This window comes from Octodon degus, unplaced genomic scaffold, assembly GCF_000260255.1.
Source record: "Octodon degus isolate 3935 unplaced genomic scaffold, OctDeg1.0 scaffold00135, whole genome shotgun sequence".
NCBI classification, from domain to species: Eukaryota; Metazoa; Chordata; class Mammalia; order Rodentia; family Octodontidae; genus Octodon; species Octodon degus.
In genome coordinates, this window is record NW_004524711.1 from 5,624,954 (window position 1) to 5,641,671 (window position 16,718).

At 48.2% G+C, this 16,718-nt stretch overlaps 1 protein-coding gene across 4 annotated transcripts in view; it reads right to left on the reverse strand.

The window, feature by feature from the left end:
- Window positions 1-291: 291 nt before the first annotated feature.
- Window positions 292-16,718, reverse strand: part of Rufy4 (RUN and FYVE domain containing 4) — a 20,715-nt gene continuing 4,288 nt past the window's right edge. For 3 of the 4 annotated variants that reach the window (XM_023701414.1, XM_023701411.1, XM_023701412.1), the window contains 6 exons: window positions 16,636-16,705; window positions 14,163-14,642; window positions 13,053-13,159; window positions 7,215-7,361; window positions 1,478-1,588; window positions 292-833 (listed from right to left, as the gene is read on the reverse strand). In XM_023701414.1, coding sequence (XP_023557182.1) covers window positions 731-833; window positions 1,478-1,588; window positions 7,215-7,361; window positions 13,053-13,159; window positions 14,163-14,642; window positions 16,636-16,705 — 1,018 coding nt within the window. In that variant the 3' untranslated portion in view covers window positions 292-730. The remainder of the gene's footprint in view (window positions 834-1,477; window positions 1,589-7,214; window positions 7,362-13,052; window positions 13,160-14,162; window positions 14,643-16,635; window positions 16,706-16,718) is intronic. The other variant, XM_023701413.1, reaches the window with a different exon arrangement.

Here is a 16,718-nt window from a genome sequence, read left to right on the forward strand (position 1 = left end):
ACTTGTGTACAGATGCTTAGAGGAACCCTATCTGTAATAGTCCTAAATTAGAAGCCACACAAATGTGACAGGTGGATGTATGAACAACATGCAGCATATCCATACAGTGGGGTACCACTCAACAATGGAAAAGAACTTCTGATAAATGCAATAACCAGATGAATCTCAAAATAATTATGCTGAGTGAGAGAAGACAGACAGTAAAGGGTTTATACTGTATACAATTTCTATACAATTCTAGGAAGTACACATTTGTCTATGGTGACAGGAAGCAAGGTCAGTGGTGGCCTGGGCATGGCGGGAGATCAGAGAGAGGCTGAAGCGTGGGCATGAATATAGTTGAAGCCTTCACAGTATGAAAGTCAAAGCTCATCAAATTTATGTAATGTTTATTGTATGTCAATAACATCTCAATAAGTCTATTAAAAGCAAAGTAAAACCAAATGAGTCGAATGCAGATCTGGGAAGCAGATTCTATAGGAAGCTGCTAAAGGGCTGCAACAGGTGCAGGCTGCACAGCTGGGAAGGTGTGGCAAGGGCACCTCAGCTGGGTGAGAAGGGAGGGCGAGAAGTGGCAGAGCCTGGGGGAATGCTCAGTCGGAGTTGGAGGGCCTCGCGGGACTCCACAGAGAGGCTGGAGCCCCTTTACCCCAAATGAGAGAGCGTGGCTGGGAGCCCAATGAAATCCCACCTAGCTCTTCCGCTGGTAGGAGAGCCTGGCCAGTCTTCATCAGGTGACCTGGGCTTCTCCTCCTTGGGCACAGCATGGACAGCAGTGCTCTCTCTTCTTGTAATCTGCAGAGCAAGCATGGCAAACCAGGCCTCCACAGCGCCTAGAGGGCAGAGGCAGGGAAGCCTGGTGGTTTCTGCGGCTCACTGGGGAATGCCTAGATAAGGCTAGGAGTCACGAGTCACGAGTTTGTCTGTCATATCTAATCTTCTAGCAGTATGGACCTTGGTCTGTCCCCTTTCCTGATACCCTTGAACTCTAAGAATCTCTGTCTCCAAGTGGTGGGTTCTTCTGATGGCCCTTTTCTTCCTGTCACCATGATGGCAGTGGAAGGTGAGGACAGCAGCTGGCTTTCTTTCTTTCTTTCTTTCTTTCTTTCTTTCTTTCTTTCTTTCTTTCTTTCTTTCTTTCTTTCTTTCTTTCTCTCTTTCTTTCTTTTGCAGTACCAGGGATTGAACTCAGGGCCTTGTACTTGCCAGGCAAGTGCTTATTCTACTGACCTATCTCCCTGGCCCCCTGTCTGTGTTTCCCTAATCAAGAAGGTTAGTGAAAGGTCACACAACTCCAGCTCCCAGACCCCAGCTGTCTCTGCCTCTTCCCACTGTCTGGTTCATCACTATCCTTAGTGACGACAGCCAGACATCAAGTCAGGCTGGCTGGACTTAAGTGGCCTTTTATAAATGCCCATTTTCCAGTTTCTTCTTTTTGGGGGGCAGGCAGGCAGCTGTGGGTGGACCTTCCCATTACCTGCATGGGTACCTCCGGGAGAGTCGGCCGAAGACCTTGCTACAGCCCACGCAGCAGCCAGGGGCCATGCCCGCGAACTGCTGGAGCCTCTGCCACTGGCGGTCCTTCTCTCTAGGGCATGGTTGAAGTGGACACACACAGAGGCCAGGAGGTTGAGGGGAGAGTGGGAAGAGAAGTGTGGAGGTGACAAAAGAGGAAGAGATGGAGAGAGTGACAAAGGGTGGCACATGGAAGGACACACAGAGACAAAGTGAGAGAACACCAGGACAGAGGAACAGCAAGACAGACACAGAAATGGAGAAGGGACAGAGCAGGAGAGGGGAGATGGGGGAGGAGAGAGAGTGAGAGAAACAGAGAGACAGAGAGAGAGAAAGAAAAAAAAAAACCAGAAGCACAGAGAAGCAGATAGAAGCACAAATGCAGATGGAGCAAAGAGAATGAGATGCAGAGATGGAAGAGCAGAGATACAGGCAGGGAGAGAAACAGAGAAAGATGAGGGAGATGATGGAAAGAGACGAAAGCGAAGAGAGACACACACAGCAGAGATCACTGTTAGCCTTTGGGAAGGAGTGTGATGACGCCCAGCTCTGCAGCCCTCCCAACTATTGCTAAGGGCCTGTCTGCCCTCCACAGCGGCTCCCTGGGCTTCGAGGCCTGGGCTCCTTGCCCCAGAGGCCGTCATCTTTTATTTGGCACTGAGACTGCTTTGTCTTTGTTTGTGCGCTTGCAAAATTATCATCACATTTAAAAAAGGTATATAGGAATGTAGCATGTTTCAAATTTTTGTCAAAATAACACACACACACACACACACACACACACACACACAAATTTCAAACTCAGATAGGGCTGCCTCTTGTGGCGTCGTGACCCCAGCATTCAGGAGGCTGAGGGAGGAGGACGGCTGAGAGTTCGAGGCCAGTCTGGGGTAGTAAGTGAGCTCAAGGCCAGCATGAGCTGCATTTCTTACTGTTTTAGCTTTTTTCCTTAATATTAGTTTCACACTTAACTGATACGCTCATAACCCTGCCTCAGCAGAGAACATTTTCTATAGCGCTCCTTCCTTCAGTACAGAGGATTCATTCAGCTTTTTTTTTTTAAAGAAAAACCTCCATCAACTTTTCTTTTCTCTCAGTGCAGGGCTAGCACTCTTTTTGGTCCCTCTGTTGGTTACCATTGTAACTTCACAGAACCAGAACATGCCCATGCATTTCTTTTCATTCTACCGACTACAGGCAAGGTCTTCTGACCCGTTCTGTGACCAGCATCCCTCCCCTCAGCTCTCTTCTCTCCTCCTCTTCCTAACTTGCCGTGGATTCCCGAAGCATCCGATGCAGCAGTTATCTGCCCCATGCAGCTATGCTAATATAAGTCAATTAAAATTAAATACAATGAAGACTTTTGTTCCTCAGCTGGACCTGCTTAGGGTTTGAAGCGCTCAGTCTGTACAGACAAGTACAGCAAAAAATATAAGACATTTCCCTTTTCACAGAGTATTGAAGTCCTGCTCCATACACTTCCAGAATGCTCAGGTGGTAACATTCATAGTCTGTTTTTAGATTTATAATTACCTTTATGCTTTATCTTTAGGTTGATCCTTGCATTAGAAAAAACAAGGGGTTGAGTGTGTACTTTAGTGGTAGAGTGTTTGCCTAGCATGCAAGAGGCCCTGGGATTGAATCCTGGCACCACCCACCCACACAAACAAACAAGCAAACAAAAAAGGAAAAAAAAAAATCCAAATAGATATAATATATATGTCTTCCCGAAGGGCTGAGTTGTGTTCTATAGTAGCTTGGTTCTTGAAACACTTGTTTTTCTGAGAGTTTCTAATTGAACTTCCTTTAGTGTATATTACTTGTCTTCAACGTATTATTTGTCTCTGAATTCTTCATGGTGTCAAGTAGTTCTTGATACTCCTTATCTCCAGAGATTTTCTTCTTCCTGAGCTCTAGATTCCTCTCTATGATCTGGATGGACTGTTCCCTGGGCCCACTGCCACTTGTCATCTTGGGAATTCCCTTTTCTTCCTCCTAGGTAGAACTATTGTTGCCTGAATTCCATATCTTCTTCTTTCGTGGCATACTTCTTTATTTTTCTGGGGCACATCCTCAAATAGCTTCCTAAGAAAGGCTGTGTGGGAGGTCAGGTTTCTGAGACCTGTCTGTCTGCTGGATACCCTTCTCCATTACTTTTCCCACTTCCAATTCGTGTGTTGGCTGCACATGAGATTCTAGGGCAAAAGACAGCTTTTCTCAGAACTGGAAAAGTATTGCTACAGCAGAGATCTTTGACAAGTGTTGGGTTCTATTTTTTTTTTTTTTATAGGTGCTCTGTGTTTTCCTTTAGACAGTTTTTGTTTTAGGGGGTACTAGGGATCAAACTCATGATCTTGCACTTGCCCAGCAAGTGCTTATGCTACTGAACTATCTCCCCACCCCCTAGACAGTGTGACTGAAATCCTAGTGTTATATCCAGGTAGGTAATTGCTCATTTTGTTTTGTCATTTATTGTGCCAATCACTTAGTGTAATATTGAAATCTGAAATCTGTGTCCTGGCTGGAGAGATAGCTCATAAGAGACTAAGCATAAGAACCTGCCTGAAATCTGTGTCCACCAGGACCAGAAAATCTTCTGTATTTTTATATTTGTCGTATTTGATCATCTCCATTATTTTATTTTGTCCTTTTGGGGGAACCTTCTGTCATTTGGGGGGATATTGGTCCCTTACACTGATTATGTTTCTTTTTCTCTCATAACTTCCATCTCTGTTTCCTGTTCTATTTTCTGAGAGCCTCCTCATCTTCCTCTTCCAATACATAGTGAACTTCTTAAAAATTCAGCAACGTATTTTTTAATTTCCAAGAACTCTTCTCATCTTTGACAGTCACCCTTCCAGCTTCCTGTCCCAGGGGAGACACATGTTCCTTGTTCTTGTTGTGTTTTTGGTACCCTTTCTGGTCTAGGCTTTCAAATGTCTAGGGATTTTGGTTGCTATTTCATGTTTAAGAAACAGGCCACAGAAGGTGGTTGGAGCTGCAAGTAATGACCAGGGATATTACCAAGTGGTTTTCCTTTATGGGTCACTTGGCAGGGAGCTACCTGGCATAGCAGACCCCCACCCACTCCTGGACACAACCTGCTCTTCTACTTGGGACATGCACGTTTCTTTAGAGAGGAGCTTTTGATAATTTGCCTGGGAGTTAAGCCCTTGTCGCTGGATCTTCTGCAGGTGGAAAGGCATGCAGAAGGCAGGGGGTGTGGTTACTTCATCACTCATCTTCCTTCTCCAGGCATGTCCTGGGGTCTCTGGGTCTTGAAGTTTTCACATGGTCTTCATACAGTATCCACAGTATTTGGGAACTAACCAAAATTTCTCCTCTGTGGTTGGCTTCTCCACTTTCCTCTCTGTTATAGGTTTTATTCTTTTGCAACCACTTAGTGAGATCTCAGGACAGAGAATAATTGAGGTGTGTTCAGTCCATTATCTGTGTGTGTGTGTGTGTGTGTAAACACATACACAACACTGGGGATTAAATTAGGGCTTGCCCTAAGATATATTCCCAGCCCTTTTTAAAAAATGTAGGGGGCCTGCCCCTTAGCTCAGTTCTTTAAGTGGCTGCTTCAACAAAGCAGTCAGGCTCAGGTTGCTGTGGTTTGATCCCCACAACTCAAGCCAGCCAAACCTGCCCTGAAGGCATTTGGAGCAAAAAGAAAAAATCCTTCTGCCTTTTAAAAATGTATTTAGTGCAGGGTCTACAGGGTCTCACTGTACAGATTGGCCTCAGAGTGATTCTTTCTGTTTTCAGCCTCCCAAGCAAGTGCTGGGATTATAGTCTCAACTGCTGTCTCAGTGGGCCCCCGGGGGCAAACCCCAATCCCTGCATCTGTCTAAATAAGTGCTTCAATCCATTGAGCTAGCTGGCCAGCCTCCCAGCCCTTTTAGGGGAGGTTTATTTTTTTGTTTTTGGTGCTGAGGACTGAAGCCAGGGCTTCCAGCTTGCTAGGCATGCATTCTATCGCTGAGTCCCATCCTAGCCCTTTTAAAAAAAGTATTTTGAGACAGGTATCTCTGAGTTGCTGAGTTGGCCAGGCTGAGCTCCAACCTGAGATCCTCCTGCCTCAACTTCCGGGAGTGCTGGGATCATGGGACTCTTAGTCCACCATTTCGACAGAAGTTAACCTCTGTGGCTCCCTCCCCCTTCTTTTGGCTAAGGGTCATAGCTTCCATTAAGTTTCTGCTAGGAACATTGTATTTTATAGCTTTGAGTTCCTTGCCTAAGGACTTGTGATTAATTTCTTTAGTTCCAGGGAAAATATACATTTCTCCTGATGAGTATTATGTTCCTCTGAGTGGATAGAGGAGCTTGGGGAACATTCTATCTTCCTTTTCTGATCCTGTTGCCAAGATGTTTGGGATTGAGTTTTAAAACTAATCCTAATCTTAACACTTAGGGATATATAAGGGCAGAATGCATTTGTTGGTGGAAAGAAAGCTTTTTTCCCAGAGAGGAACAGAAGGGGACCCCAGTGGGTTCCCAAGGAACCTGACTTTTCTTCTAGGAATTTTTATAGAGTAAATCTATGAGGTGAGGTGAGTCTAAGGTGGACAACATGGGAACTCACAAGTGAGGTGGAGCAAAACTACAGTCTACCAGTAAGACTCCAAGTACAATTACTTGGTAAAATCGATTAAATCGGGATCAAATGGGGATGTTAGTCACATAGCAAATGGACAGGAATATAGAACAGGGGCTTTTCCTGTAGGAGGCTGGGTTAGAGACTCTGACTTCTTCAAGGTGACTGACGCCTATTTAGAATATCAAGTCCTGAGAAGAATAGTGTATTTTTTTGTCTTCCATTATATTTTCCATTAAATCTATTCTTCTTTAATGATCACACATGTAACTTTTATTGTGCGCTACTTTACATTTTGTGTGTGTGAAATATCTAACTTTTTATATCTCTTTTTCCTCCTATTCAATGCAGTTAGTTCCTTAGAGGATCTCAGTCCTTAAATTACTTGTTTATCCTTTCCAAATTGATCCACCCCTTTTCTCATCTTTAATATTTGTATTTTGTGGAGGAAGATTTCATTCTGGATGACCTCCTACCGGCCTTCCCATTGTAGTGGAACCCAATCCCAATGGGCTTCTGTTTCCTCAGCTACATGAAAGGCTAGCACACACGCGAATCATCTCCATATGAAACTGAGGCGTAGAGGCCATGGCCATCTCTCAGAGAGCTTGGTGGCTAGGAATGACCCTGGTGAACCTGGCCTCTGGAACTCAGGACAGCTCAACTAGAGCAGCCCCCAGGCCCAGGTGTCTGAGGTGGCCACGAGGCAGGCAGGTATAGCACATATGATTACCTCCTAGTTAACCCCTGTGGTTGTCTCTCCTTTTCTGAATTCCTTCTCAACTCAGGATCCCCTAGCTCCTCTCCTAACCTTAGTAGGTACCTATGTGTGGATGTGGATGTGACTTGGGGTGAGGAGATGTATGGTTTACAGATGACTCTGCAATTTACATGCTGTGCGTCCTTGGTGACTAAATCAGCCTCTCTGACCCTCAGTTTCTTCACCTGTGAAATGGGAATAATAACAATGGTTGCTAAGAAATAAATGAGTTAGCATCCACGAAAGGTCTAGAACCCTGCTTGAAAGTGGTTGGAATCAAATTTTCATGCCAGGACCCCGCATTCCTTCCCTTCAGCAGCCCCGCATCCCTGTCCTTACTGAATCAGTTCTAGCATCCTCCTCTTCATGGCCTGGATCAGGTCCCGCTGTCCTCCAAGCTCTTCCTCATACATGGCCTCCCTCTTCTCCGCCTCCTGTTGCTTCTGCCTCAGCTCTGCCTGTAGCTGGGCTCTTTCTTCCTCACACCTGGCAGGAGAGAGACTCAGTTCTGAGGGGGAAAAGCTGAACATTTGGGACTCTAGCCCTCCTGGGAAAAGATGTTGCTGCCTCCCCTGCCTGAAGTCCACACACACACACACACACACACACCCAACTTAGCACAGTGTATCACCTCATACCTACAGATAATTGTTCAGAGAGATGAAAATAGGGCCTTGCCTGGAGGCTCCTATGGAGGGCACTAACCAACACTGCCATCTTCTTTTCCTTTTAAATTAACATTGCCATTTTTAAAGTGTAATTTTAAAGTATAATTTTGAAAGCTATGTTCACAACCATGGCAGCTCTTGCGGGGAAGGCGGTGGCCTGGGAACCCAGGCCGGGTAGACTGCGCCCAGCTGGAAGCAGTTATGTGCGGCTGGGGAGCTGTGCAGAATTGGATAGGATTCTTTTGGCTTAAAGTATTTTTTAAAGTTATGTTGCATTATTTTTCAATTTGAAAAGTAATGGTAGAAATACGGCTTTCAGTTTTGGTCCTGGAGCTTCCTCAGTTCTATTCTTGCCTCTCTTTGTCTTTAGTGGTTTTCAACAACTCTAGGGAATTGGAAAGGAAAAGGTCACAGCCCAAGGTTCCCGCCTCCGCCTCGGGCTCTGTTGGGAAGGTGTCCAATGTGAGCTGAAAAAGCTGGCGAGGGTCTCACGCCCTCAGGAGGATCCCCCTGCGGCTGTGTGTGCGCATTCACCTGAGACTGGGCTTCATTGTATGGGAAGGAGAAAGGTTTGCAAGAGACTTAACAAGGACAGAACTATTAATCTTTAAGCCACTGCCACTTAGTGAACTGCAGAAAGGAAAGTGGGGTGGGCCGCGAAATCAAATGGACAACAGATAGCCAGTGAAGTTCCAACAAATTACCAACCGAGACTTCAGAGGGTTTTTGGGTGCTCGGGCCTGAGTTAGGCCCCCTACTGACTTTCAGGACCCTCCTGATGTCTAGCCTCCTACCCTCCTGGCTGCTGACAGATTCTTCCGAGCCAGCTTACTTGCTCAGTGACCTTGGTCTTCAGGTGACCCCTGTGTGTGTCTCTGGGATGGGAGGGAAGACTTATCAGGTACCCACTATGTGCCAGCGGCTGTTTCAGGGGCCAGGAATGGCGTGGTGCCCGCAAGGCCTATGGAAGTTAGCACTTTTGGTGAATCAGTCAAAACCTGCAGTGACCAATGAAATAATTAAACTAAGGGTTGTGACAGAGATCAGTAAAAGACCGAGCCTGGGGAGGGTGGCAGGGAAGGTTTCTCATACGAGGTGGCATTGAAGCAGACCTGGAAGGTGAAAAGTCAGCCTTTTGGAACCAGAGACAGGCACATGCAAAGGTCTCCCAGGGAGTAGCAGCGCTAGGTCTGTGTGAAAAACTGAAAGAAAAAAGGGGGGGCTGGGAGCAGGGAGGGCAGGAGAGGAGGGAGAGGTCCGCAGCCCCACTCTGTCCCTCCATGGCCCTAGGACTTGGGCATTTTAGTGTCATCACTGACATATTTTGAGCAGGGAATCATAGACAGCCCCAGCACAGGGGACGACAGAGTGAGATTTTTGTGTACTCATGGGCCAGGCACCAAGCCAAATATTTCTTTTTCACAATGTCGTGAGACAATGTGATCCTCATTTTACAAGACCGAGTAGAGATTTGGAGAGGGAGTGACACTTGCCCAGGGTCACATGGCTTGAGGTGTGAAGGGTGTAGAAATCTGGACCTAGGCCACTTTTTGCCTCCCTACACTTTCACAGTGGGTGCTGGTCCCCATGATTCCTGGCAAGGCACTTGGTGTGGCCTTCCAGGGGCTGAGGGAGACATGATGTCAACCTAGTCCCCCTTCCTGAAGATCCCTTCAGCTTACTTCTGTCCTAACCTTCTTCTTCTTCTTCTTCTTCTTCTTCTTTTTTTTTGGTCTTAGAAAGCAAAACCACCTGCTTGGAGAGATGGCTCCCCAGAGTGCTGAGGTAAAAAGAGGACCTTCCACCGTCTCGCACAAATCAAAGACATGAAACCCAGCACGGGAGCCAGTGTCCCATGGACCCACAGCCCAGAAACCTCGAAATGAGTATCAAAACTCACAGATGAAGAAAAACAAACTACCTCACAGATATCAGTGCCAAGCCCACTCCCATGGCCCTGTGGTCTGCCCTGGGACTGCAGCCTGGGCTCCTGCTGCCCCTGCCTCTGTGTCTAGGCTGGGCTCTGCTTATAGGGGCTGCTGCTCCTTCTGCCACAGGTCTATCCTTCAATTTCATTTTATGTTTTGTGATGCTTGGGATTGAATCCCTGGGTTTCTTGCATGCTGGGTAAGTGCTCTACTATAGAGCTATCTTTAGCCTTCAGTCTAACACTACCCTCCTCCCTGTGCTGGGCATTGAACCAGGGCTTTAGCATGGAGCTGCATCCCCAGGCCTTTTTAATGTTTTTTCGAGACAGGCTTACAAAGTTGTTAAGTTACTGAGGCTAAGCTTGAACTTGTGGTCCTCCTGCCTCAGCCTTTGAGGGTGCTGGGATTATATGTCTGTACCACCATGCCTGCTTCTAGCCTTTTAAATACCCTTGTTCCAAACCCTGACCTGGGCTCCCATGGCTAGAGAGTAATTCAGGGCCTCACTTGGGCCTTCCCAGCCCCCGGTTCTTCCCTGCTCCAGCCACACTGCCTGCCGCCACCCCCACGCCATGCATGTCCCAAAGGTCTTGGCATTGCCACTGGCCTTGCCTGTGCAGTCGCCTCCTCTGTCTGGGCACAGGATGGTTTCTCATGGCTGGGCTTTGGGTTCATATGGCACCTTCTCAGAGCTGGCCTCCTTGACCTCAAGTCTGGATGACAGCCATGTCTCTCCTTCTCTCCACCCCTGGCTTTCATTTTTCCCCACTGCAAGGACTGGTGCTTGATACTGTACTTTTGTTTGTTTCCTGTCTGTCCCCCACCCCAAGTCTCTCAGAGCAGACTCCTGGCTTTATTCCCTGCTCTGCACTCCCAGCCACCCACTCATAGCTGTAGAGGATTCCTAAACACAGTGGACTTGGCAAGCCAGTCCTGAGGGCTTCCTTTGGCTGGCAGTGAGGCCCCTACTGTCAGCCTGATGCCCGTGGCCCTTTTCTCAGCAATGGGTTCTGTCTGGCTGTGCAGACAGGGACAGAGCAGCATAGGTTCGCCAAGACTCAGAGTCCACACACTGATGACTCTCCAGTATCACCCAGTTGGCGCCTCCCTCCAACTACCACACGCAACTCGCCCAATGGCCAACTGGACCCAACCGATAGCCCAGATGCCATGCTCTTGAAGGCAGGCTTCCTCACACCCCTGCTGACCACAGCGCCCCCACTCGGTTAATGGTGACTCTAGCTTTCTGCTGACTAGTGGAGAGACTCAGTCACCCGGTCTTCTCTCCTGTGCTCAGCCCCCGCAGAAAGCTTTGCTGCAGAATGCACCCAAAGCATGGCCATTGTCCCTCTCCTTCACCAACAGCCCCAGCTGAGCACCCATGTTGTCCCCTGCCTGGCAGCAGCAGCAGCTTCTGGGGTCTGCCTGTGCCCAGCCTTGCCTGCCTACAGTCCAGCTCCATGGGACTTTCACAACATATGCAAAGTATGCAGATCTACACACACAAAATAGAATGGGGTGATGGTAGTGGCTAAAGCATTTCTTTTGAAGGTGACAAAATATTCTAAAAGTGATTACATTGATATTGTAGAGCTCTGCAAACATACCAAAAACCATTGCATTGTTAAACATTTTTCAAATGTTATATATTGCATATAAACATTTTTATATTTTAAAAAGTCATACCTTCTGTCTCCCCTGACATGCCCCCCCAGTCTTCCTGAGACCTCCTAGACTCTCCCGAGTCCCCACTGCCCACCAGATCTTTGCCTCCATCCTTACCCTTCTTCACCCCTGAGGCTTGAAGGCCTCCTTAATGTCCCCAGAGCCACCGTGTCTGTCCTTTTCCACCTCAGGTCTGTTGTTCTTGCTGTTCTCAATCTCTCCTGGAGCACCCTTCCATCCTCACTTCCTTTAGGCCTTTGCGCAAACTTCACCTTTCCAGAGGGGCCACCATATTTCTAATGCCACCATGGCCACATCTCATTTCTATGCCTTGCTTTACTTTTTCCTCCTGAGAATGCATCCCCATCCAACAGCTTACATCCTACTCGGATTTCGCTTGCTCGCCGTATTTCCTTCTTGTCTTCCTCACTGCATGTCAGCTCTGCGAGGGCAGGAGTTGCACATTTTGTCCCTGAGAGCATTTCCCGTGCGAGTGGTGCTCAGAGTGTTTGCAGGGGGAATGAGCGACAGTGCTGTGTGATAGGGCCCCTGCTGGCTGCAAGGAGCAGCTCAGGCCTGGGGCATTCCCCCGGATCCTCCAGGGTGCCTCACTCAGCCTTCTGGGAGCCTACAGAAGCTCTTAGATGACCAAGGCCCCACTGTTCACTTGGGGCCTGAATCATGGGAATATTGCTGACCAAGACGATGGGCCCAGCTGAGCTGGACTCGGGTCTCCAAGCTGTTAGGCAGACAGTCACTAGATTTCTCAGTGAGTTGGGCTGAATCACAGCGACCTAGCCTGTGAGGGGGGTTGGACATGTGCCCTGACCCTGTCAGGCATGTGGGAAGGACAGAGGCAGGCGGGCAGACAGAGGCACTTGGAGATCAAGTGAAGGGGATGCACAGACTGAGTCAGACCCAGGAGGATCTTTGGAAATATTTAAAAAACTAACTCATGTAAATGAAACTAAGACATAGAGAGACGAAGGAGAAGCTTAGACAGCTGTCCCTGGGCCTTGAGGTCAAGACGATAATGGAGAGGAGGCTGCCTGGTGGGGAAGATGGAAATAGTGTGAAGGCAGTCTGCTCGCTGTGTGCACAGGTTCTGGGCCTGTGGATTGAACCCACCATGGATCAAAAATATTTTGAAAACAGTGTCTGTTTTAAACATATAAAAGCTTTTTTCCTGTTATTATTTTCTTAAAAATCAGTGCAGGGGCCGGGGAGATGGCTCAGTGGAATAAGCACCTCCCTGGCAAGCGTAAGGGCCTGAGTTCAATCTCTGGTTCCGCAAAAAAAAAAAAAAAAAAAAAAAAAAAAATCAGTGCAAAGACTCCATAGCATCTGCATCACATTAGGTACTATCAATAGATAATGTAGAGAGCATCTAAGGATTAGAGGAGGACATTCACAGGCCACGCCAGCCTCGGGCCACTTCATAGAAGAGACCAGAGCATGTGTGGATGTGGCCGTGCGTGGGAGGCTGGAGCCAAATGCCACGGATAGGGCGCGACTGTGCGCAACAAACTTGCCAAGGGGCAGTGACAGAGGCCCTTGCTCTGGAGTCGGCTGCAGGGCTTGGGACTCGCTCCTCTGATCACTGATTCACACTGGTGAAGCATGTAACTGGGGGCAGAGTGTACTGAAAAGATGTACGAGTGGCTTACAAGAGACAACAGGAAGAAACAGGGTGGAACATGGGAGGGACGGCAGGGCAGGGTACAGGGACCTCTCCTGGGGCTACCAGGGAGGCTGGTGGCAGAAGGGCAAGGTAGGAACAGGAACAAAATCTGCATTGGGTTGGCTCAACACCCTCAAGCTGTGTCTAGGATAAGACCTGGTGCGCACTGGTCTTAGAAGGCCTTGCTGGCCAGCCCAAGAGCAGGAGCCTGTCCTGCTGGAGTTGCCAAGGTTACCTGTGGAGCTGCTCCCGAAGCACTTGCAGTTCACCGACCTGCGCTCTCAGCAGCTGCTCCTGCTGTTGGGCCTGCGCCTTGGCCTTCCAGAGCTCATGTCTGAGGTTCTGGAGGTGGAAGGGGGAGGAAGCTGAAGGAGGAAGACACAGAACCCAGATCGGGATTGACTGGGGAACATCTGTTTCAGTCAATTTGAAATTGGAAATATTTAAAGTCCTGCCTCAAGTGGAGGCAGGACTGGGGCCAGCACTGGGAGCTGGAGTACCAGGCTCTGCCCTAGGTACTGCCCCAGGTAGTTTGGGGCCCCCATTTCCTGATTCACCGAAGGATGGAGGATAAAGAGCACTTGGACTTCCGCCAAAGAAACCATTGAAAAAGAGTAGCTATGGCCCTCTGCTGTCCCATGGCCGTGGGCCTCAACAAGGGCCACAAGGTGACTAAGAATGTGAGCAAACTGAGGCACAGCCACTGCCATGGACGTCTCACCAAACATACCAAGTTCGTGTGGAACATGATCCGGGAGGTATGCGGCTTCGCCCCCTATGAGTGGCGCGCTATGGAGATGCTCAAGGTCTCCAAGGACAAGTGCGCCCTCAAGTTCATCAAGAAAAGGGTGGGGACGCACATCCATGCCAAGAGGAAGTGTGAGGAGCTGAGCAACGTGCTGGCCGCCATGAGGAAGGCAGCTGCCAAGAAGGTCTGAGCCCCTCTGGAATAAAGCTTTGCAGAAAGTTAAAAAAAAAAAAGCACTTGGAGCTGGAAGACTGGCTAGGCAGGAGGTTGAAGGAAGTGTTGGTAACAATCCTGGGTGACCTCTAGGACGGCATTGATGAGAATGATGGGGCAGGGTCTACAGCTGTGAAATTCAGAACTGTTGGGACAGGACCGCAAACTCAAATGGCCGCAGAGCCAGGCAGGAGGTACAGTGGACAAGTGTGTCTAATTGCGAAGTTTAGGGAAGAGGGGAATTGGGGTAGCTGAAGAATACACAGCTTTCAAGAGGCATCCCCAAATCCTCATCCTGGGCTGAGCAGTCACAGTTGATCTGGGACTGGGCCAGGTTAGAGCCAGGAGAACAGACAGGTACGGGGCACAGCTGCTTTCCCTCACCTTCACCATGTCCTGCAGGGGTAGCTCTGCCTGCTCCTCTTTCCTGGCAACACCAGTCACTTCCGTTTGTTCTTGTGGCTGTTCTGAGATGGAGACTTGCTTTGTTCCCAGGTCTTGGAGGACCCAAGGTTGTCCCAGAATGCTAGGCACTTCCCACCTTTGTCTGCTGCCTGATGTGGCCTCCTCTATGGTCTCTCTGGGGCTGGGAGCCAGTGAAGCCTGGCCATGGTCCTTCTCTGCCTCTTCTTCAGGAAGCCTCTCTGTTCTCTGACCTTCTGGATCTGGCAGAACCCCTCTGTCTTCAGCCTCCACCTCAGGATTTTCCTCCTGGGCCTCTTTGCCCCCTTCCTTCTGGATACTGGCTGTGGAGTTCTCCAGGAGTTTCCAAGTCCTCGGGGCTCTCTCTTTCTGGTCTAGCTGAAGCTTCTCCTTTGGTTCCCAAATGCTCTGGGGGCAACCAAGGCTCCTGGAATCTTCTCTCTTTTCCAAGTAAAAGGAAAGAAGTTCATGTTGTTGGGACCTGGAGAGTCCAGACAGTTGGTCTTCTCTGGTTGCATCTCATGGGCAGCTAGTACGTGGCTCCCCAGCTGGACTCCTCCAGGGCCTTCAGATGCTGCAGAGATGTCAAGTCAGCATCCAGCCCTGACCTGGTATCCTGGGCTGGTCACAGCCCTAATCTAACAGGCTTTCTACATATACGGATTTCCAGCCCTTCAGGGTTGCATAAGTGGAAATTTGGGTATGTCAGACCAGAAATAATTTTTGCAATGCCTCAAGTGATCTGAGAGCCCAGTTTTAATCGATGAGGGAAGAGCAGGATGTCTCAATATTTTCTCCCTCCTACACCTGGTTCCTCTGCTTTGATCCTATACCCCCTAAGTTACTCCTACCCTTCTCTCTTAATCTTCCTCCTGACTTGAGTTTGTGTCTCAGCTTTCTCATCTTCAAAATAAGAATAATACTTCACACTAGGAAGAATGTATGCAATGCGTTAATTATTGAAACTGTCCTACAAATTTGATTTGAAACTGTCTCATTGCTATTTGTTTATCAATAAAATTATGGGAAAAAAGAACACCAAAAAAGAAAAAAGAATAATACTTCATTTGGAGAACTACGATGAAAACTCAGACACCCAGTACAGTGTCCTCTCAGGAAGCCTTCTCTCCTTTCATGTTCCTTCACCCCAGTTTGCATTATCACAGTTGTCCCTTAGTACCCAGGGGGACTGGCCAAGACCCCAAGTGGATACTAAAATCCATGGATGCTGAAGTCCCTATGTAAAATGCCATATCATTTGCATATTGCCTATGTAAATAATCTTATTTGAATAACCACCAAATTATGTATACCTTATTCAATGTACTTGTTATGTAAATAGTTATTACACTATACTATTTAAGGAATAATAATAAGAAAAAGTCTGTAAATGTTCAGTACAGATACAATTATTTTTCCCAAATCTTTTCTCTCTGCGGTTGACTGAACCTGTGGATACAGAACCCACCAATGTGGAAGGCTGGAGGCACAGTTAATATATATTCAATGGCTCCTCTAGCATTGGCCTCCCAAGCAGACCTTGTATTCCTGCAGGTCAGGGACTGAGTCCCCATAGTATTATCCCTGGAATCTGGGGTCTCTACACAAAGCATATGGCCAGGACCCTTGATCTGAGTTGCACACAGGCAGTGGCAACTCAGCCTTATGATTACTCTATGAGGTAGGACAGGTAACCTGCTACCCCATGAGTATACTGGTTGATACACTGTGTCAACCTGAGAAGTTTAGAAGTTTAATTAAGTGACTCAGCACAGAGAACTAGGATTCTTGGTTTGTAAATAACCTCATTCTATGCAAGAGGAGCGCATGGACATTGTGTGAGGTCTACACCCCCAGTCCCAGGGTAGCTTGCTCTTCCCTTTGCTCTTCATTGTTTTCTGCTGCCATGAACTGCTGCTCTCTGCCATGTGCCACTTTGCCTTGGAGCCAGCCAAGTATAGACTGAAGCCTCCACAAACTGTGAGCTAAATTAACCTTTCCTTCCTTAATTTTGGGTGTTGGGTATTTTGTCCCAGCAATGAGTAAAAAGTAACTGAGACAGTGAGTAAGGTGGGGAGTGAGGTTTCCAGTCAGGCAGCTGGCTGTTCAATTTCTCCCTGAGCTGTCCGGAGGAGCTTCTGGGATAATGGCATCTCTTTTCTGTTTCCTGTGAGCTTCTAGTCACCTCCATGCTCTGCCTCCTCTTGGGACCTCAGCAGCTCCCAAAGTTTGCTTCCTTCTCCTACCTGACCTTGTTACCACCCCGGGAACATGAGTCCTCTCCTCCTGTCAGTACCCTGGTCCATACACTGCCATCTTTCTCAATCCTACTAGGGCTCTCTGCACACAGAGAGGGAGGCCCAGTTACTGCTCAATCTGGGGTACCCAACCAGGTGGCTAACAGGCAATGCAGGTGAAAGGGGGACAGGAGTACCTTCTTTGGGGACTCTTTGGTCTTTCTGTGTCTCCTTCTGTGGGTCTGGCTAGCATTGGAACCGTGGGACCTGAAAATGAAAG